Source organism: Malaya genurostris, chromosome 3, assembly GCF_030247185.1.
Source record: "Malaya genurostris strain Urasoe2022 chromosome 3, Malgen_1.1, whole genome shotgun sequence".
Taxonomy (NCBI): Eukaryota; Metazoa; Arthropoda; class Insecta; order Diptera; family Culicidae; genus Malaya; species Malaya genurostris.
In genome coordinates, this window is record NC_080572.1 from 210,483,217 (window position 1) to 210,506,918 (window position 23,702).

A 23,702-nucleotide genomic window follows, 5' to 3' on the forward strand; every position below is an offset into this window, starting at 1 on the left:
ATAATGTTACGAAAAAAATGGTTTTCCTTCTATCATCCATAAGTCCATCCATGGTATCCGTGACAGTAGTTTAATTATATTGCTGATATTTATATTTCAATAAAACCGTTTCGGCTTCGAAATCTGTATTAAATGTAGAATTTGTATAAAATATGTAATCTGATTTAAATCTGTATACGAACGCAAAAATCTAAACAATACAGATAAATCTGTATAAATGGCATCTCTGGTTCTGCATTTTGTTTTTTGAAGGGCTAATGCCTAAACAGGAACAATTCTTTTTTTGTGTTTTTTTAAGTTCTCCAAATTAACTGCACTGTAAAATTTCAAACTTAAAACGAGAGGTAACGAAAACGATCCAAAAAAATTAAAACGTCGAAATGATTCCAAACTGTTTCTAAAAATATCGTGTGTTGTCTCATAGTTGGCATTAGGCCCTTTTTAAGGAAAATTCTGACATTTTGAACCTGAGAGTGTAATAGTACAATATTTTGGTTTTGATTGCTGTCGCCAGTGTCAGTAGAGTCGTAGCACTAGTCATGCATTGGTTCTGTACACTCTGAATCGGCTGCGAAGTCTGTTGAAACAGAAGGTCAAACTCCACTACAGGAATGTAATACCAAGGCTTTGCTTCTGTTGTCGCCATTGCTAATTCATGGGATGAATAAAGGACCAACTATAGAATGAATATAAAACCTTTGCGATGAAATTAGGAGCACAGTAGTGAGCACATATCAGAAGTGTTTTTAGCTGATTTTTTTTAAATATTATTTCAATTTCCGAGGAATGTGAATCAATTCCCAATGTAGAGTAAGGTGAACTAAACAGGATTATGAAAAAATCGTGGTATTTTAGTGGCTAAATAAGGTTTTTAGGGCAACGTCCTTACAAATGCGATGAAATTAGGTTTTTTACCGTCACTGCTAACCTCAATCAAATGAACACATTTCAACAGTTCAGCAGTACTGTTTGTAAACATATATTTTTGTTTGTTTGTCTGTTGACAAATTTGATGAGACCATTTACGGTCCATATCGCTCAAATAGAGTTTTAAAACATTTGTTCACGATTGGATACGGTTTGTTTTTGAGATTTATTAAATGAAAGTCACTAGTTGGAAAGTGTGAAGATGATTGTTCGAGATGTGTTCTTCGATTTTTGTTTAAGCTTGTTTGTAAACAGTACTGGTGAACTGTCAAGGATGAATTCTTGTTCATTTGTGACGTCACGATAAAAAATCTAATAGGGAGCCCTTACCCTATGTTGTGGCAAACGAGTCGTGTTCGAATTCATTGGAGTGAAAACAAGAATGGTTCATCCGATATCGGAAAATCACCGAAGGACCCTCCCCAAACAGCATCTTTTAGTCGGAGAATAAAATAATGACTAAAGAGTACAGTGAGTAATACGAACGCATCTTCAAGAAAAATCATACGCGTCTTCGAGATATCTTGTTCGAAATCCTTGTATATATTTGAGCAGTCTCAAAACGGGAGGAAGAGAAGTTGTCTGCTTTGTGACCCTGGAAAATATTAGCTTGAATACGTATTGGTCGCTGGGCATGTGACCACAAAATAGTACACAAGCTTACGCAATAAGTAAATAAGCGCTATTGTTTTTAAGTATTCCTAAAATTAGAGATAGTATGATAATTTTTTGCCTTTCGTTGAAAAGGTGGAGAAATTAAAAATTTTCCTACCGATTTGACAGCTCTTGCTGAAAGTATCATCTCTAAACAAGCAGCACCTCTACATTTCAGTTTCGCGACAATATGCCAATTATGCTTTCAGCGACCTCACATCGTTGGAGCTTGAGCTTAAGCGCTTGAGCCACTCCATTATTAACCGAGATTAGTTGAAATTGTACAGACAATTTCTAGTAACAGTGACCCCTTCTATAGATTATCAGGCCTTAGGCGATCAAACATATCAAGAATTTCCCTACTAGTTATTCAACAAATCGATCTATGTTATTGCTGTTATTAACATTACAATATGACGAAATTTCACGATAGTTGATTTAAATTTATAATTTAGAAAGACAAAACATAACATGAAAGAAGATCAGAAGCTAGACTAAAATAGATAAGAAATAATTTTGTCGCAGAATAATGAGAAATTATTTTTGTAAAACAAAAACTGTTGAATGAAGATAATTTAGTTAAAAAAAGTAACCAGATGTGAAGAGTTGAAAAAAATAACAGATAACTGAAGGAAGGAAAAGATAAACTGCTGCAATTGTCGCCTTTTACGAGCAGGAACCCAGTGCATCCATTCTTGGTTAAGTTTTTTTTTCACCGAATTCCACATAGCATCCACCACTAACCACCCAGCTATTGTCACACTTTCTCATTGAAAGAAATGGTTTTAAATTCTTCGGTGATCGTTTTTTTTCTTTTAAAACAAACCCACTTTTCAATTTAGGACACATTTTCGTCTCAAGATTGACAGTTCGTCATGTTACTGAATATCTACTAATCGATTCGTCTCAAAACATGATCAGTATTTTGCACAATTTCACTACTATTGAATGCTGGAAGACTTCATAATTAGTAATGTTCACTTGCCACTTGTTTAAATAACGATTAAAAATTTAAAAACGTGCTTAATCCACCTATCAGTGAGATGATACCTTTTTTTATCAATCCGCATGTGTTTTTTTCATGAATATTCTTCAGTTTTCATGACATTATTTTAATGACCGTCGCTTTAAGCTGCAATTTGACATTTTAATCACTCATTACTCTATCTAAAAAGGTTACAACCGATTAAACTTTTCATGATATGTCGAAGTGAGTTCCACTTTAGAATTTACGGTAATTTAAGGTACTTCCAGAGCCGGTATTCAGGAACCAGCATAAACCAAACCGATTCGTATGGCCATATGACGAATAAATTGCAATAGTTTTGAGTCCAACTTTCAAGCTTTTCGGGATTATCATCTTCTATATCGGTTTGAATTTTCAAAATTCATCCTCCTGTAATTCCAGAATCGGAAGTCAGCATTGAATAAAATTAATTAATTTTGTGTGGGACTATAAGTTTATTTTAATTTGAATTTTTTTCTGAAATTCGATTTGGCTTTATTTGAGAAAACGATTGAGCTTTGAGAAACGATTCGATACTGGAGCCGGAATTCAAAAATCGGTGTAGCCGAAGTCAGACAAATTCACCTGATTAGTTTACATTTGTTTCAATATGTTTAAAAATCAGTATAGACATCTTTGAGAAATCGTAGTACGAGTTAAATTGTTGGGTGCCTTCCGAATCAAAAACTGAATACCACTAAAACTGAAATAAGTTTATTTGGTTGTCGACTATTCAAATCAGCAAATCTTAGATGATTCTTAGATATCATTTGAATCTTAGATCGGTTCAGCCATCTACGAGGAAAATAAGTTACACAATTTTAATTTCGTTTCACATATCATCCTGTAGTTCCGGAACCAGAAGTCGGATCCAAACATAATTCAGGAACCTTGTTTAGGAGCATACGAATTTTCATATGAATCTGAGTTTGTAGAAAACGGTTGAGTCATCTTCGAAAATAAGGTAAAAAATTGAGTGAAATTATTTGTCACATACGCATTTGCTGATCTCGACGAACTGATTCAAATGGTATATGGGTGTTTTGTTCTTCCAGCATTTATTGCTGTAAGCAGTTTAAATCAATATAATTATGAAATTGTTCAGAATTCGGAAGTACTGCCATCTTTCCAATATGTCATATTCGAACGATTATGTTGCCAAAAACGAACCGTGCTAAAATTGGTCCGAGGCAAAATGTCATGAAAAATAATGCTGTTCACAGTCTTTTTGGTACTTAGAAACTATTGTATGTAACAGTATAAAAAATCGTGTTTTACGTTGCTCCCAAGCCTTTCTTTGCCATACAGCGCTCAGAACTTCTACTGCTGGAATATGGGGGAAAAGTCGCTTACACAAAAAATTCGATATCTCCGTTAAAAATCAGTCCAGCCATCTCTGAGATCTCGACCTCTTAGTTGACAACACACATACAGACACACACACATACACACACACACACAGACATTTGCTCAGTTCGTCGAGCTGAATCGATTGGTATATGACTCGGAAAATTTTTCGAAAGTTTGAGCGAATTCTATACCTATTTTTTATATATATATAAAAAAGGTAAAAAAGGTAAAAAAATATCCCGACAAGCGATAAGTCTTGAAGAATATGAAATGAAAGTTTTTCACTTAGTGCACTTAGTTGCGCTTTCTTTTCATCTCATTTGGTTTCGCAAAGTTGCCAAGTTTTCTCATAATGTTACGAAAAAAATGGTTTTCCTTCTATCATCCATAAGTCCATCCATGGTATCCGTGACAGTAGTTTAATTATATTGCTGATATTTATATTTCAATAAAACCGTTTCGGCTTCGAAATCTGTATTAAATGTAGAATTTGTATAAAATATGTAATCTGATTTAAATCTGTATACGAACGCAAAAATCTAAACAATACAGATAAATCTGTATAAATGGCATCTCTGGTTCTGCATTTTGTTTTTTGAAGGGCTAATGCCTAAACAGGAACAATTCTTTTTTTGTGTTTTTTTAAGTTCTCCAAATTAACTGCACTGTAAAATTTCAAACTTAAAACGAGAGGTAACGAAAACGATCCAAAAAAATTAAAACGTCGAAATGATTCCAAACTGTTTCTAAAAATATCGTGTGTTGTCTCATAGTTGGCATTAGGCCCTTTTTAAGGAAAATTCTGACATTTTGAACCTGAGAGTGTAATAGTACAATATTTTGGTTTTGATTGCTGTCGCCAGTGTCAGTAGAGTCGTAGCACTAGTCATGCATTGGTTCTGTACACTCTGAATCGGCTGCGAAGTCTGTTGAAACAGAAGGTCAAACTCCACTACAGGAATGTAATACCAAGGCTTTGCTTCTGTTGTCGCCATTGCTAATTCATGGGATGAATAAAGGACCAACTATAGAATGAATATAAAACCTTTGCGATGAAATTAGGAGCACAGTAGTGAGCACATATCAGAAGTGTTTTTAGCTGATTTTTTTTAAATATTATTTCAATTTCCGAGGAATGTGAATCAATTCCCAATGTAGAGTAAGGTGAACTAAACAGGATTATGAAAAAATCGTGGTATTTTAGTGGCTAAATAAGGTTTTTAGGGCAACGTCCTTACAAATGCGATGAAATTAGGTTTTTTACCGTCACTGCTAACCTCAATCAAATGAACACATTTCAACAGTTCAGCAGTACTGTTTGTAAACATATATTTTTGTTTGTTTGTCTGTTGACAAATTTGATGAGACCATTTACGGTCCATATCGCTCAAATAGAGTTTTAAAACATTTGTTCACGATTGGATACGGTTTGTTTTTGAGATTTATTAAATGAAAGTCACTAGTTGGAAAGTGTGAAGATGATTGTTCGAGATGTGTTCTTCGATTTTTGTTTAAGCTTGTTTGTAAACAGTACTGGTGAACTGTCAAGGATGAATTCTTGTTCATTTGTGACGTCACGATAAAAAATCTAATAGGGAGCCCTTACCCTATGTTGTGGCAAACGAGTCGTGTTCGAATTCATTGGAGTGAAAACAAGAATGGTTCATCCGATATCGGAAAATCACCGAAGGACCCTCCCCAAACAGCATCTTTTAGTCGGAGAATAAAATAATGACTAAAGAGTACAGTGAGTAATACGAACGCATCTTCAAGAAAAATCATACGCGTCTTCGAGATATCTTGTTCGAAATCCTTGTATATATTTGAGCAGTCTCAAAACGGGAGGAAGAGAAGTTGTCTGCTTTGTGACCCTGGAAAATATTAGCTTGAATACGTATTGGTCGCTGGGCATGTGACCACAAAACAGTACACAAGCTTACGCAATAAGTAAATAAGCGCTATTGTTTTTAAGTATTCCTAAAATTAGAGATAGTATGATAATTTTTTGCCTTTATCTATAGAAAGTTAATAGAATTGCTTGAAATCCGACTGTTGATCGAAGTTCCGGTGACCCCTAGTGTTATATACAATTCGACTCAGTTTGACGAGATCGCAAAATGTGTGTGTGTGCGAGTAAGTGTGTGTATGTATGAATGTGGACCTTTAATAGATCTTTCTCTTCCTAATTTGCTCGGAAATGGCTGAACCGATTTCTACAAACTTATGTACGTTTGAAAGCTACTCTTGGGTTTTGAATAAAGTTCGCAGATCACTTGGCTGTCAGATCACTAGTTTCTGAGATATAATAATACAAGTGCGATAACCGACAAGAAGATCAATCTGAATGAATTCATAAAAAAATTAGAAAAATTTCGTGTCAGAAATTGTCGTAATAAATACAATGTTTAAGGAAGACTTTTTGAATGACTAGAGGAAGGTATCTTCTCAGCACTAGTTGAATTAAGCAGAGGTGCAACGATATTATCGATATCTGATTTTAGTCGATATTTCCCACCTCTAATACCTATGTTACAGAGTCAATTTTTTCAAGATTTTTCTATACGGGGGAGTTGCGTTATACATAGCGCTGCTACTACGAACTATCTCATTGAATTGATGAGGCACACTTTGTCGTTTAGTTATTTGTTTACCTAACAAAAAAGGTCATCTCTAATTTCACAAAATCGGCAGTGCCCAAATAATTCATCGCCTCAAAAAAGTCCCTATGCAAAATGTGAATCTGTATGAGTTCAGTTCGTGTAACATTTTTCGAAACTGTACACAGTTGCAGAAATCATGGATGTAAAAATTAAAAACAAGTGGCACTAGATAAGCACCTTGTGTATCACAAGGAGATTTTCGTTCAAACAAATCCGAATCGATCTAAGCGATATTGCTGAATCGAAATAGTTCTTCACGTCGGAAACAGTATCTATTCGTTCAATAGATGATAGAGTAAATGAATAAAAATTCCAGAAACGTGAAATTTTCACAAGTTTTCAGTTCAATTTACTTGGTGCGACACATGTCATAATAATATGAGTAATTGAACAAAATTGCCCGCGAAAAAGGAATTAATAGTTAGTTCACTAATCATGAGATACAAATCTATGTTTTTAATTAGCGGGCCCCCACACGAGTCAATATTATTGTCAACACTCGTGATATTGACAATATTATTGACAGTATGATGAATAATGCCCATGTGCATTCAAATGGATTGGACGTATTGACGAAGGATTGACAATACTGAGTATCAACAAAAATATTGTCCCGTTATTTTGACATTTTAGGTTATTCTTCAATCTTTTTTTTGCAACCAAAACAATCAGATACGTATTGGAATTGATACGAAATCAAAGCGCATTACATCATGCTTCCGAACAGTTTTTGATGTTGACGTCATCACCAACATCCCTCAGTGCTGTTCCCACTATGCAGGCAGTCTCGCACCGAATCGAACGTATGAGAAGAAACAACCGACAAAAGATTGCCTTGCCTTTGCCATTGGCAGACTGAATCTTTCATAGTCCTTTTATGAATGTTTTAAGCTTCATATCGCAGAGGCTTCAATACACGCTAAGATGATGATTCACAGTATTTTTTTTCCTTTCTGACGTAAACAACTGAATTGCGCTACAGCAGCATCGTTCTGCCAGCACCTGACAGCATTGACTTTCGGTTAACAGCTTTTCTGTTTAGTAATCGAAACACAGTCTTTTGTGCGCACAGCATTTCTGTAAAACATGGGCTAAACATGCGATTAGTGATAGCTCGTGAGGATGAATAATTTGTGCTAAATTCTGTTTCGGGTTATTTCCCTCGAGTAAAACTATCGTTCAAAGAGGTATAAAATGCTAAATATTGGGATCGAGTTTTTAAAAATTTATATCTCATCTGATACCTATTCCGACGACCGGGAACCGCATAATTGATGAAATGGGAAACGTTTTCCGTAATATTCCGCGCGGTAGCACATTGCAGAACTGTTCTCAATTATTCCAGAAGAAAAAAAGGCTCAACGCTTGAAGTTTCGCATCGTCCGATGTTATTTTACCAATAGTTATCTCATCAATTTATTTTGCGGTTTACTCAACTTCCAATTAACGAATTGTGATAAAATCGGACATATTATCTTCGCTTCGGTTCTAAGAAGTAATATCCCGGAAAAATTGTTTCGACAAATATGAAATACAATCGGTTTAGCGACACGACAATTCGAAGTGATTGCAAAAATCTCCATCTTGCCACGATTTGTGTTTTAGTCTTTGTTAAGACGTAGAGCCGTCTTGAGTTAGCTTTGAATATGATCAGATCAGAGGGCAAGCAGATTGGAAAACTGACAGGCGAATGCAATTATTTCGTCTTACATTTTGAGCCAAATTATCGAACAGAGGTAGCAGATCTTACTCTATCTAATCGTTTTAGTATGTGAGAGGAATGGAGATTTATCGTTATTTATTTAAAATATATGCATGCCGTAAGGCTTTGCCTTCTCGGTTGCCATTGTCCAAAAATACGAAGTATTGTTATTGTATTGTATTGTAACTTAGGGTGAAGCCAGAGTGGGCGCGACACGCGACGCGATGCGTAGTGCGAAAGTTTTCAGAGATAATAGCCAGAGACAAAGCGATAGCAGTAACAAAACAATATAATTTATTTATGTTCATATTTATTAAAAAAATACTCTGATAAAATCAAACGAAATCATCTTAACTGGATTCACTCTTATTTAAGCGATCTACATGCTGTAGATGTAGATTCAATTGCCGCAGCTCTATCCGAAGTTAACACATGGATCAATAAGTCCCGAGACTAAAGCAGAGATGGCGCTCGTGGTAAACCAGTAACCACGTCTTTCTAGAGTACTAACTTTTGCTTGAAACGGGTCAAAATTTTAAGTCGATCCGACCAGAAACAGCTGAGTTATCGAGGTGCACCGTGCAAGCGAAACAATGGATTGAAAAATGTTATCCGGACTCTTGTCCATCAAAAGCAACGATTTGTTGGTGGTTCGCCGAGTTTAAACGTGGTCGTACTGACACAAATGACGCGGAACGCTCGGGTAGACCTGTGGAATCCGTTACACCGGAAAATGTAAGTGAAGTGACAAAAATTATAATGAAAGATCGTAAAGTGAAGCTCCGTGAGATTGCTGAAATGACACAGATATCATATGGAAGTGTATTTACTATCCTTCATGAAAAAATGAGCATGAAAAAGGTTTTTTCCAAGTGGGTGCCGCGATTGCTTTCGATGGGACAAAATGCACCCTGTCACAAGTCGATGAAAACAATGGCGAAATTGAGCGAATTGGGCTTTGATCTGCTTCCCCACCCCCCATACTCGCCAGATTTAGCCCCCAGTGACTACTGGCTCTTTGCTGATCTTAAAAAATGCTCCAGGGAAAAAGATTTGGCTCAAATGAGGAGGGGTCATCGCTGAAACTGAAGTTTATTTTGAAGCGAAAGATACATTTTTTTATAAACATGGTATTGAAAAATTGGAAAAACGTTGGAACCATTGTATCACCCTAAAAGGTGATTATGTTGATGAATAAAAAAAAATTTTGCAAAAAAAATGTTGTTTCCATTGTTAGTCTCGGAACTTATTGATCCATGTGTTATAGCTTTTATGACAGAATGCAAATCTTTCTCACGCACAACAAAAAAAAATGAATTTTACAGATGACTTAACCCCTAATACGATGTAACTCATTAAGACATGATTTGTCAAATGACGGAAAATTTCATTTGTAATGACTTAATGTTAGATTGGCATGAATTTTACTGGTTTCGACTGTAACTTGCATCCTGCTAACGACTGTATGAATTTAAGTGCACTTTTTATCAACCAAGTAGATGTGTGCTTCTGTGGCTCAGTCGATCAACAGACGTACTTTGCGATCCAATGATTTTCAGTTCAGGTCACGGCGGTCGTTATCTGTATTCATTTTTTTTATTTCGATGAATTTCATATCATGGAATTTTAGAAACAATATCAAATGGTCTTCCACGTAAATTTGCGTGAACTGTGACGCTCCTTTTATTATTAAGATGTAAAATCACAGGATTTTTTTAAAGTGTGCGTGGCGATGTAGTAGTTTTAGTTTTCAAAGCTCTATTTCCAGAAGTAGTTCCGATTGGTTATTATTTTCGGAATTCTCTTCCACTTTCTTGCTGACAGGCTGAGAATAGAATAGCAACTGATTGTACACTGGATGTCTCGGCTAGTTGAAATGTTTAAATCTAACTAGGTTCCATTTCAAATGACCCTTCTTCAACGGTACCAATCATGTCATTATCGTTGAAATGTACAGAAGGCTTCATATTTATCGAAGATTTTCGGGGATTTTTTTGATGGTTTAAAAATGTCTGTTGACATAAAGCCAGCACGAGGAGATTACATCATCACTTGAAACCATTTTTCCATTTTTGCCTTTCTCATATAGAAAGGCTATGCAATCACTGTGAAAATCGGCTTTTTAACCGAGGCCCGGAGGGCCGAATGTCATATACCATTCGACTCAGCTCGACGAACTGAGCAAATGTCTGTGTGTGTATGGGTCCGTATGTGTGTATGTAACAAAAATATGCACTCACTTTTCTCAGAGATGGCTAAACCGATTTTCACAAACAAAGATTCAAATGAAAGGTCTCATATTCCCATAGTCTGCTATTGAATTTTATTCCGATCCGTCTTTCGGTTCCGGAGATATAGGATGATATGTACCATAAAAGTGAAAAAAATGTGCACTCACTTTTTTCAGAGATGGCTGAACCGATTTTCACAAACTAAGACTCAAATAAAAGGTATTATGGTCCCATAGCTTGCTATTGAATATCATTTGAATGTGACTTCCGGTTCCGGAGTTATATGGTAATATGTGAAAATTTGAGAAAAAGTTTACACTCAATTATCTCTGGAACAACTAAACCGATTTTTGCAAACTAAGATTCAAATGAAAGGTATTATAATATCCTAAAAATTTGTGGAATATTTTATCAGGATCCAACTCCCGGTTTCGAAACTAAAGCGTGATAAGTGGAAAATTACAAATTTTATTAGTATTTTTCCACGAACGATGGTTAAAAACGTGCTTAATCCACCTAGCAGTGAGATGATACCTTTTTTTATCAATCCGCATGTGTTTTTTGCATGAATATTTTTCGGTGTTTCAGTTTTCATGACATTATTCTAATGTCAGTCGTTTTAAGTGGCAATTTGAGATTTTAATCACTAATTATTCTGTAATGTCGAAACTGCAAATCGGATCGAGTTTGAATCTAAAAGTGTAACAATCGATTAAACATTCCATGATATGTCGAAGTAATTTTCACTTTAGAGTTTAGTGTAATTTAAGCAGGGTGGCAAGTGAATTAGCGATTTCAATTTCCAGGTTTTTTCCCGTTTTTCCCGATGCGCGAGACTAAAAAATCCCGGTTTTTTTACATGTCCAAAAAAACATCGAGTGTTGAGAAATAAGTATTTTTCGGACATCTCCTTGGAACTACGATAAAAAACTCTCATCCACAGTTTGTCCAAACGTTTATCTTCTGAACTAACAGTATCATCCAGCCCAATGTATTCCATCTTTATTTTGTATTTTACTTAGCCAGTAACTTCGATGTAACAATAGGATTAAAACAAGAAACATATCTGGCCAACGGTGATGAAAGTGATCAGTCTTGCATTTGACGAAGGAATAAAGCATCAAAATTATTGCAATTTTCTTGAAAAATCAACACAATTTTTTTAAACTTCTTGCTTTTTCCAATAATGCTCTTAAGCGCAGCGTTTAATGATTTATGTTGTGCCGCGAGGTGGCATAAGAAGTTCAACATAAACTGCTGCTGCACTGGTGAGTCGAAGACATAACGTAAAGTTTAATGGTTGCTTATTATCCACCAAGCCAAATCAGCATTTAAAGCATACAGTAATCCAAACGCGCGTTTCTAATATTCGTTAAAGTAATATTGTGATATCTTATGAAACAAAGTGCATCTGTTTGACAAAGTTTAGCATGAAAATTTGCTGTATTTGTCAGTAAATTATAAATAAACCGGAATCCGAAACTCCTGTGTCGAGATTTTGAACAGAATGTTAGCTGTTTATTTTCAAAATCAATGTTCAATTAAAACTGTTTATAGTGCCAAATTCTCCTCAGTAATGAGGCGCATTTTCGGTTGAATGGATAAGTCAAGAAGCAAAATTGCCGTATTTGCAGCAAAGATAATCCACATGCAGGTTCAAGAATTACCGATAAATATACTGTTTGGTGCGGTCTATAGGCTAGTGGAATTATCCTTATTTATTTAAAAATGAGGAAAGACATCCCGTTACCGTGAATGGAAATCGGTACAGAACTACACGGAACCACCCGCGATCCCATTTCAACCAGAATATTAGTTAATTTTCTGAATTCGATTGGTTAAAATTTGGTACAACTAATCGATTGTTGTTTTAACTAAACTGTCATTTTTGTTTTTCGATTAGCAGAAACGATGGTTGAAACAACTAATTTAACTGTTTGAAAAAAATGCTGTCAATTAGTGAGGACACATACCTTTCAATTCAACAAATATTTTAGTTGAAATAACTGGTGTTGTTATTGAAACAAAATTCTGTTAGTTGAAAAATAAATCGGTTTTATTTGTTTTAGACATTGCAAATAGTTGAATCAATTCGAATAATGTTATTGATTTGGGAAAATTTGAGTCAATTTATATGAGCTTGGGTGCATCAACCGCTGGGAATTGGAATTTTGCGACGGCAATTCAAACGCGCCATTCAATCGCAGCGCGTTCTATGTGTTTGAAACCCTTCGCTCCTGTTACTTTCATAAATTCAATTCATGTCAAAAAGCGTTTTATTGCTAATCCATGAACATCATCATCGGTATCAAACAGCTGGAACTAAAACAGTCTGCTGGAAGTAAATAATGATCGAATTTGAAGCATAAAATTTTTGCGCATACCTGAAGCATTACGAGATGATCATTCATTAACATTTTCTAATTTGTCACCAAATCTTTTTCATCTTAAACAAGGTTAACTTTATCACAACACCGCTGTTAGATAAACACTTGTTATCATAAATTTTCTCAAATCGAATGAACACAATTTCACCAAACGCTTTAACCATCGATGTTGTTTTCATTGACATTTTGAAGCGACGCGAACAGATTTCAACTAAAAAAGTTGTTGATTTTGCATTGCGATTATTGTTTTGCTTTCAACTGTCTCCGGCATTTGACAGCATTCAAAACAACATATTTTTCAACTACTTGAATAAATGCAAATCAAAAACCATATTGGTTGAATCAAAAAGAAATTAGTTAAATCAACTATCGCAAAAATCAAAAACTGCGATATCGCAATTTTATGACCGAAGGGTTCTCCGTGTAGGGTGCTGATCTTACAAGCCAGTAGTCGTATGTTCGACAACCGACTTGGAAGGATTCTTAGTGGCAGTAGCATCGTAGAACTAGCCATGCAACGGATCTAAGAGTCGGCTGCGAAGTTTGTTGTAACAGAATGATTAAATTTCACAAGAGGAATGTAATTCCAAAACTTCGCTTTGGAACACAAAAAACTGCGTCCTGCCACCTACAGTTCGAACAACCCCGTAGGAAGTATGGGTGTCTGGTCGAAGTGATCTATCAAATCAACCACATTCTTTTTCATAGATACAAATTTTAATATAAGAGTTTGTTTATTACTTTCTTCAATGTTGTTTAAATCAGGATCTAGAAATCATAAGCTTCAAAATTTTCCAGATAATTAAACAGTAAATATTTCTCTTTGTTCAATTTTTGCGACAAAAGACGACAAAAAAAATCGAACCAAATGAAACTGAATGACATATGGATATACTAGATTAATTCAGTTATAACCATACAGCGATAAACTAGAACAAAAACTTTCATATAATCATGTTGGGAAGAAAGAAATGAAGTTGTTTTTGCACTGTACTTGAAGCCAACACTTGAGTTCCTAGCAACAGCTGACATGGCAAAGGAAGGACTGTACTTGTCTGTCGACCATGGTAAAAGAAAAACTTGGGTTCACTTCATTTTCATAATGATGTTAGTCCTAGTATGCTACAGGGTTTCGCTTTTAGTGAACATGTTTTACTTCGGTTACGGTGAGACAGCAGCTCACTTTGGTTGATTCATTGCAGCTTTAGACATATGGCGACATTAAATTGTGTTAGTTTTCAGTTCGAATTTTATTTTTCATATTCTAAAAGTCGTGTGGTTGGAATATTCTGTTTGTCATCTACTGAAAAGACCAACTTAAAGCAACATATGATGAATTCGAGACAATTGATAGATTCGTATTATCTTCGAAAGAACGGATTGAAAAGCTCTTGAAAAAATTTCAGAAGTTCGTCGTGTACGTCTAGTTGCTTTTAGGGCCGAATAGATTGAAAAATCGACAACAGTGGAGATGACAAGAAGCGTTTCGGATGGTTCCCAGTGAGCAGGATTATGTTATGCAAGGTTGAAACCAACAGACAACTCATTCGAACACGATTTCATTTCTTTTGCACTCATTCAGTTTTCTTAAAAATCGATAAACCTTAAAGTCCGGTTTAGCTCCGCAGTTTTTGAAATTTTGGATTTTGGGTTGGTCACTTCATCGCGACTTTTTACGAAAACAAATGCATATTTCTCTAATCCACAAGTTGGGAATCGTAGCTGAAGGTTCAAGCTACGCAGCGGTATAGATAACTTGGGTACAAATCTAGTTGTAATGGATGCTTTTTTTTTTTCAATTTCCAAAAAGGTGCCCGTCTTAGCCCCGGTCGCCCCTATAAAAAAAGTTAGACGGAACGGGACCCTGCGACAAGCGGTTTCACACAATAAGACACTCACTGGAGAAGAATCATCCTTAACATAGATTATGGATAATGAGTCGATTCACATCGTGCGTCATTTCCACCGAGCAAAGGGCAATTATTTTGATTAATATTCAGCAGTAAAATCTTCGTATTCGAAAAAACACTCGACTTTGCTTAACATAAAAGAAAAGGAATCGATCTCAAAGATATATTTCATATTTTCTTCCATTTCTACACAAGAATAATCAATGAAAAAATTCTATTTGTTGTATTTTTGCTCTCGTTAGCTCCGCCTTTCCGGGTACCAATAGCAAATTTTGTTATTAAAACCTAACATCTCGATGGCAGAAATTAACATTATTTAGTTTAAAATAAGAGCTAAAATATCGAAAATCATAACGAAGCCTACAATACAAAACAGCAACAAAATATAAAATTCTGTCATTGTAATATCAAACCAAGAACAAAATATTTATAGAAGACGATGTTTTCAGTTGTTTTATATTCTAGCATTCAGAATAGAATAATATCATAAGTATTTCTTTTATCTGATTCTGATGCAATTCATTCAATAAGGAGTGTATCGATAAGTAGTTAGCAACATTCAAACAGTTATTACTCTGAAATGGCTTAATTTTTGCAGAGTGTGTTGCGGTGACATGTTTGTTTACATGTCAATAACAGCTGCGCAATCGATTGGTTTCGGTACGGTTTATCGTTTCAATGATGAGTCGAATTGATCCGGAAACGCGAAAGAAAAATCTGCACACTTGGTGCTCAGAAAGTGGTGTCACGTACAACGAAATTGCAAAACGGGTGAAAGTGCACCACACCAGTGTCAAAAATATTATCGAGAAGTTCGGTAAGACCCTTTCCATGAAGGATTTGCCCCAATCCGGTAGGAAAACGGGTCCCAACCAGCCCGGCCGGGACTTAAAAGTGGTTGAGTACATCAGGAAAAACCCATCGGCGACGACGCGGGATGGCCAAGCAGTTCAACACAGGCATCGGAATGATTCAACGGATCAAAGTTCGGAACTCCCTAAAACGTACAAGATGTCTTTCTAATAATCACTAATAAGATAAATGGATGCAAGTTAATTCTAAGATTTTTGACAACTATTTCCAGTATCGGAAAAGCCAAGTAAACTCGTTTGAAAGCTGCTATTGAGCCATTGATCAAGTTCTAAGATCAAACCCTGGTAACCAATGAGCACATACTAATGCCGCATTATGACAGCAAATAATCGCTAACTGTCATTTCAATCGCACTTGAGACTGAATTAGGGCCGATTTTGGCCAAATATACGGCTATTCATAGATAATGCTTATTAATGGCTGGTGTGCATTCTGAAAGCTGAATTCTGATTGAGTTACAATAGATGAGCTTTCAGATTGCAGATATAAGGCTTTAAGCATTTTTGGTGCTCATAAAAGGCCAATTTAATGCCATTATTAGTGCTTACTGGTTACCCGGGAATGACTCTGACTTTTGGTCCCGGAGATATGATTGTATAAGTGACGTAAGCGTAATCGTAAGCCTTGGAGACCCATAGTGTTATATACCATTCAACTCTGCTCAACGATATCGGAAAATGTCTGTGTGTATGTGTGTATGTATGTATGTGTGCAATTTTCAAAGGTATTTGATCACATAATTTTCTCAAAGTTGGCTTAGCCTATATTAACATGTCTTGGCTCATTTGAAAGCTACTATTGAATTATGAATCAAGTTCGAATGGCTCTCACTTGTGGTTACATATGATAGTATAAGTGACGCAAACGAATAACCGCACAATTTTCTTCAGCTGAATTTTCTCGAAATGACAACAAAGTCCGATAAACATAGGCTTATTTGAAGACTAACGATGTCAATTAAATTTCGAAGGGTAATGGCGGACAATTCCGTTTCGAGAGATGCAATGTTATATGTGACGTAACCGATAAATTCCAGAATCGATGTTGAAAGACTTAGTTCGTTTGAAAGCTACTATTAGGTCATTCTTAATCCACCTAGTGGTGCGATAAAGCCTTTCACTTGCCATTTAAAAATTAACGATTTTTTACCGTGAAAACTGTTTTATTTCTCAGTACAATCTCCATCTAGAGCGATACATTCGACCCATCGGTCCTATAACATTTTGATGTCTTTTGAAAAAAAAAAAAGATTTGTCAAGGCCTACAAAATAGGCTTGCGTTTCTGCAATGACCTCAGCATTCGACGAAAATTTCTTTCCTTGGAGAAGCCTTGTCAGGTTTGGAAATAGATAATAGTCGCTGGGGGCCAGGTCTAGAGAATGTGGCGAATGGTGGACCAATCCGTAACACAAATCATTCAGTTTCAACGTTGCATGCTTTATCAGGATATGAAACTCATCTTTTTCCATAGCTTGATGAAAACTAGAACTCGTCTGACACGATCAGCTGTTATTCAAACACTAGTGGATAGATTGTCATGAAATTTGGTATTGAGCAATCTAGAGGCTTGTTCTCAACAAAAATATACACGGTTCGATGCAACTCATGCCTTTTCTGTGAAAGGACCGGGACTTTTCATTACATGTGGTAGTATTGTGAGTTATCAAATCAAATAACCTAATAGCAGTTTTCAAACGAGTTTACGTCTTTCGGAATCGATTCTCTTATCTTTGAGAAATTTTGGTACATTAAAAATCACTGGGATTTGTCGGTTACGTCACATATAACATAATATCTCTCGAACCGAAAATGTTCGCTATAACTCTTCCAAATTCGATTAACTTTGCTAGCTTTCAAATAAGCCTAAGTTTATCGAAATTCAAGAAAACTCAGCCGATGAAAAATGATCGGTTAGTTGGTTACGTCATTTACACAATTATATCTTCAGAACCGGAAGTGGAAACCATTTGATTGTTCAACTTCATCCAAACATCAATAGTAGCTTTCAAACGAGCCTAGACTTGTAATATTCGGCTCTGCGATCTCTGAGAAAATTGAGCAGTAAAAAACAACGCGTTTTGTCCGTTATGTCACTTATACTTTTGGGGCATTCCACGCAAAATCAGCTACCCATTTTTTTATCTAAATAATTTTTCGGTAAAGAACTCGAAAATACTCGACACGTTTTTTTTAATTCAATATGGTACGTGGAATTTTCGAAATATGATTTTTTGAAGTTTCGCGTTTAAAATAAAACAACCTTTAAAAAGTTAAAAACTAATAAAAAATTGAAGAAAATTTTAAACTTGGGCCTATTTTTTTTGTTTTTAGTTGAAAAAAAAACCTAAGGGGTTTAACTCAATCTTGGCAAAGTTTCAGAGTGGAAAGATTAATACTTTCGGAGCAGTGAATTCTTCAATCACGACCCACACGCGCGGAGCGTACCGCAGCGCAACTCGCTCGAATACGGGCTTAACGTACCGACATATGTTGCGCCACTGATGGAATCCTAACTGTGACAGTTTATTTTTAGAATCGTTTTTGTTAAGCTTGTGGTGTAAGAATGAATTCAAAAATCAAAAATCGTTACTGCAATCCGTTTAAATTTAAGACTCATTTTAGCAAAAAACAAAACCATTCGTTGCATCGGGTTTCTTTCTCCCTTCTTCATCTTTTGCAAGGAAATGATGTTTTGTGTCCACCGTGTAGGCAGAAAGCGGAACTTACATTGTAACATTGCATTTCTTAAATTTTAAAACATCGATTGCCTTTTCAGAATGAACCATATTTTCTTACCGAATTGAAACAAAAATTTCATGCAAAAGATGCAACTAAATCTGTTTTGCCAAAAAACTATTCGAACACATCAAGATATTTTGTTACGAAAGTAGCTAATCTCGTGGGAAAAAAAATTTTCGGTTCAGGGATCAAAAAGTGAAAACTGATTTATCAAACTTTTGATGTCTTTATATTAAAAATCATGAATATTCATATTTTAAAGAAAAATAATTTCCCCTGAAATAACAATTAAAGTCAAACAATTTTACACGATGCAAACAAAACACCATTTGCTTGCAAATAATCGAATTTCTCAAGCAGGGAAGAAGAAACCCGACGCAACGATTGATTTTTGCTAACATGAGTGTTAAAGTTAAACGGATTGCAGTAAAGATTTTTGATTTTTGAAATCATTTTTACACCGCGATCTTAGCTGAAACGTTGATAACAATAAATTGTCAAAGTTAGGATACGATCAGTGACGCGACATATGTCGGTATGTTATGCCCGTATTCGAGCGATTTGCGCTGCGGTACGCTTCGCGCGTGCGGGTCGTGATTGAAAAATTCACTGCTCCGAAAGTATTAATCTTTCCACTCTGAAACTTTGCCAAGATTGAGTTAAACCCCTAGGGTTTCTTTTTCAACTAAAAAAAGAAAACAATTAGGCCCAAGTTTGAATTTTTTTATTTGTTTATTAGTTTTTTACTTTTTTCATTAAATTAACTTTATAAGTTGTTTTACAAAAACGCTTATTTGAAAACTAAGGAAAAGGCTCACATTTCATATCTTGGACGAATTTTTGTATCTTTATTAGATTTTACAGTAAAGGCTGTTGAAAAAAGGCTCTTTTTTGAAAACACGAAACTTCAAAAAATTATATCTAGAAAATTCCACGTACCATGTTGAAATAAAAAAATACGTGTCGAATATTTTCGAGTTATACTTTTACTTCGAGTTCTACTATTACTTCGGTTTGGTTTCGCTGTGCCAAAATTACACAATTTAGAAACTTATACAGCTATTCACCCTCATTCTGGTTTACATCCGTATCGACCCTACAACGAAAGGATACTTTCGAACAAATATGAATAAATCATTCCTGGTTTCACTTTAATGAATTCGAACAAGACTTGTTTGCCACAAAATATTTAAGTATCATTAAACTTCTTCAAATAAATTGAAGTTGATTTTCGAAAAATACGTGTATTCGAGCATCATTCGTACGAACGAAAAGTCCCATTCTCGTTTGCAGACGAATAGACGAAATGCCGTGGTTGGGACTGGACAGTTTAATGTTGCGAATCAACCGTTGGAATACATTGAAAACAGTTCAACCGATTTCCAACAACTTGCCTTCCGAATGTGAATGTGATTTGCAATCAAATGACAAATTTGTGAATAAAACATTTAGAAAGCATAGCAGTTATAGTAAAATGCTTGTTTTTGCGCGGTTCCAAGTTTTTACGCATCAAATTTTACCGTATCTATAAGGCACTTTATGGAAAATACGCAATGGGTAAACATACTTTATTGTATATTAAATGCATGATTTTACCAATGCAATGAATATGCAAACTATCGAAAACATGACAAACTTGCAAGAAAAAGGCAGCATATTTTTTCGCAGGAACTACTGATTTTGATTGCTATTTTCAATGCTTTTTGCTTTGCACGAAGTTTAATTTTAAAATTTTATTGACTGACTTGAATAAAATTGATCTTGAGTGCGATATTTATTTAATATGTAGCATTCGTCACTTCTTTGGTGCTTGGAATCTTCCATAAAAACTATCTCCGATGTCGATCCTTCTTTTGTACAGGAATTGCGTTGGTACACATTCGAGTGAAAATAAGAATGGCTTGTTCGCATTCGTTCGAAAGTATGTGTTCGTCGGATAGTCGATACGGACGTAAACAAGCATGATTATACAAAACCAGCGAGAAAACAAGTCAAATACCAAATGATATCAAGCATTTTTCATTACTACTTAAGTTTGTACCAAAACTGATGGTTTAAAGTTAGATTGGCATTGTTCTTATGCATCTACGATGTTTGAAAGTGTTATTGATTCGAACGTAAACGGTAATACAAATTTGACACACTTTCGAACGTATCGCATACGGCCGTAAACAAGAATGAGGGTGATTAACTAGGTCAGTTGAATATGTTTCTAATCTTACGTTTCACCGTATTTATGGGAAAGAAGATTTGATATCACATCGATTTACATTAAAATGCGAGCTTTCTGTCTGATTTAAATTTAGTTAAATTTTTACATCTTTTGGGATGTAAATTTGGATCAGTTGCGATGCTTCTTTTATGTGCATCTATCGAAACGTAAATTTACACATTTTTTTCGTTCTGTGTGCCTACACGTTTCTAATGAAATAATTGTAAACGAGTTTTACGGGGGAGGCAAAAATCGCCAAAATCGAAATATCATGCAGCTTTTAAAATGTCAAACAAGACTGTATTTCCAGTTTTGTACACTTTGTCACCGAGGAAATTAATAACCCAAAATTGTCATTTGCTGTAGAACAGAAACACTTACCTGATCGAAGGGACACTGCTTCCTGTGCAAGGTCGCCAAACAAGTACGGCATATGGTGTGACCACATCCTAGGCTGATTGGTGGACGTAGATTTGCCGCAAATTCGTTGCAGCAAACTGGACAGCTGAGATACTCTGTCCATTGGGGCGCCTGAATCGGCATTCTAGAATGGCAAACAGTGGCACCAGTAATATCGGCCGATCAGCCGAACAGTGAGTGCCAATAATAAAGAACATTAGAAAATCAGACACCGTGGAGCTTAGATTCTAATAATAAACGAGTTCATTGGATTCCAAATGTATCTGCCGTTGCTTGCTGGTGGTTGTGTTGGTTCGTTGTTGGTAATGTATGTACATATCAACACTTGAAAGCGTCGAGGCCGTTCAAGGCCGAATACGCAGCTTCTTCGCGAAAGGCAACAGGTAGGAGCGACATATCGAGCAGTATGAATCAACCGGTCTGCGATTTAACGTCCATTGCCACGTTGACAACTGTTCGAATGTGGCGTACATTCGGAAAGAGTAAAAATGGAAGTTGGTGGCGAGGGAATTCCCATGATGGCGGTGATTTCTTGCATTCAGAGAGAAAATTTTGTCGCTTGACACACGCTTGTGATCGTCGGTAGACCTTTTCGCTCTGGTCTCAAAATACCAGCTTCAACGCGTTTCGTTGTGAAACCGATGTCTATAATATCGTAGACGCGGTTTGGACGACATGCGGTTAATAAGTCGACTCACCCGATCTGAAGGTCATACCAGAAAGTTATCAAAATCGGATTTCCTGTTTCTTTTTTTTTTCATTGCTTCTAAACACATGGGAAAATTTGCACCACGAATCACATTCCGATGTAATTTCGTTATTTCTTTCTCAACGGGTAAATATCACCCTTCTCTGCATTTTCTTCAACACTGGCATTAGACGTCATCATCGTCGTGGTGAATCGTGAAACTAGAAAGATTTATACACATAAACTAGCAATAGCGTACACAACTACATCCCGCGTCGTTAAAAGCTTCTCAACCTCCACTCCACTATAATGAAAGCGCGACTAGCACCAGGCCGGTTAGGGTCTGATTTATTTGCTCGTGGATGTTTTTCGTGCTTAAGTTTTTACTCTCTTTCGAGCACCGTGTGTGTGCCACGTTCGACAAATGAAAGGAAAAGCACAGAGCACTTGGATTGTTGTTTTCCCTCCCACCCCATTCCCGCTAAACATGTTGGCATATCCGGACCGCTGATCTGATGGCAGTTCAACTCGTCTGGCTATGATACAGAGATGTTGCCTCACGACGGTCCACGGCAGCGATGATGTAAATCGTACTTTCGCCCCGTTCGACTGTTCGAGCTCCGGTTGATGAGGGTGCATTTCTCGGTGATCGGCGGTAACACCAACCGGGGGAAGCCGTTGGTGCACACATAAATGTCAATTAGTTTTTGATTTCAACACAAGAGATTTCCCGATAGAGCGAGATGGGTTAGAATGGAGTTATACAACTAACATTCGTAGGAGTCGATTATTTTGCGTTCTTATCAAAAGACGGATTTGGAAGGTGATCATTATCGTGAAAATAAAACAACGGAGCCGAATGTTTATATAGTCGATTTGGAAACTAGAGGATTTAAATTTAACTAATTTTCTAGTTTTAAACATGCGACATCCGAACATTTGATCATCAACTCGATTATTTTATATGTCCATTGATATGATATGATCAGCAGTCCATTGGGACGTAAGCGTTTTCTTCTGAAAAGATTTTGCGGGTTTAGGAAAGTTTATGAGGGATTGTGCGGAGTCCAAGGAGATTATTTCGTGGGGTTGTTCGAACTGTTGACGTAGGACTACACAACTATGTTCAAAATCACTGTCTAAATAATTTTGTTTTGAATATTTAGGCAGTAGACTTCGCTTTTTATAAACTTATTTGTATTGAGCTTGAGCGACCACCCCTGGTTGCTACTCCGTTACTGATCGGGATTAGCTGAAACTGTACAGGGAGTTTCTAGATGATCCGACCTGGGACTGGTAAATCATCCTTCAATGTACATCTTCTGGTAATCCCAGAATTCATTCATCAGTACCGGCGCCGACCAGGCCCGAACGTAGATCGTCTAAGCAATGAGAAGTGATGTTAGTCCAACACTTGTTGTTACTAGAAGCCGTATATACTACTCCGCATTCCACAAGTGTCACGGGAGAAGGATATTTGTTAGTAAAAATTTCAGTATTGGTAGTTTTCGCGCACGACTCAGTATGTTCCGGTTTCAAGATGCTCGGATCCACCACTAAACTCGCTGACTTCCCGAGTGAACGTTTCAACAATATCCTACATTGAAGTCCCGGGATGTCTTGATTCACAGCTCTTATTCGAGGAAACTGAAGAAAAATTTGCAATACTATCGCGAAAAGAAAAAAAACTTCCCTATTTTTTATAAATGGAATTACAAAATAAACGAGTGAATAGGATTTAGACAAAACAGTTGATTCATTGCTTTGACATATTCTAAGCAGTTGTTATAAAATCATTTTAAATCACAAAACAATGATCCTTTATTATTCCCACTTTATCATTTTAATTATTTAATAAAATTATTAATTGGTTATATTGGTTTATTGTTTGAAATATTAATATCAAGTGTATTTTTACTATGTATTCAATATACCGATTTATG

General features: G+C 36.0%; 1 protein-coding gene across 2 annotated transcripts in view; it reads right to left on the minus strand.

Annotated features, from left to right (window-relative positions):
• LOC131439366 (roquin-1) overlaps positions 1-23,702 on the minus strand; it is a 61,469-nt gene that overhangs the window by 14,554 nt on the left and 23,213 nt on the right. For both annotated transcript variants that reach the window (XM_058610289.1, XM_058610288.1), the window contains exon 2: positions 21,033-21,195. In XM_058610289.1, coding sequence (XP_058466272.1) covers positions 21,033-21,194 — 162 coding nt within the window. In that variant the 5' untranslated portion in view covers position 21,195. The remainder of the gene's footprint in view (positions 1-21,032; positions 21,196-23,702) is intronic.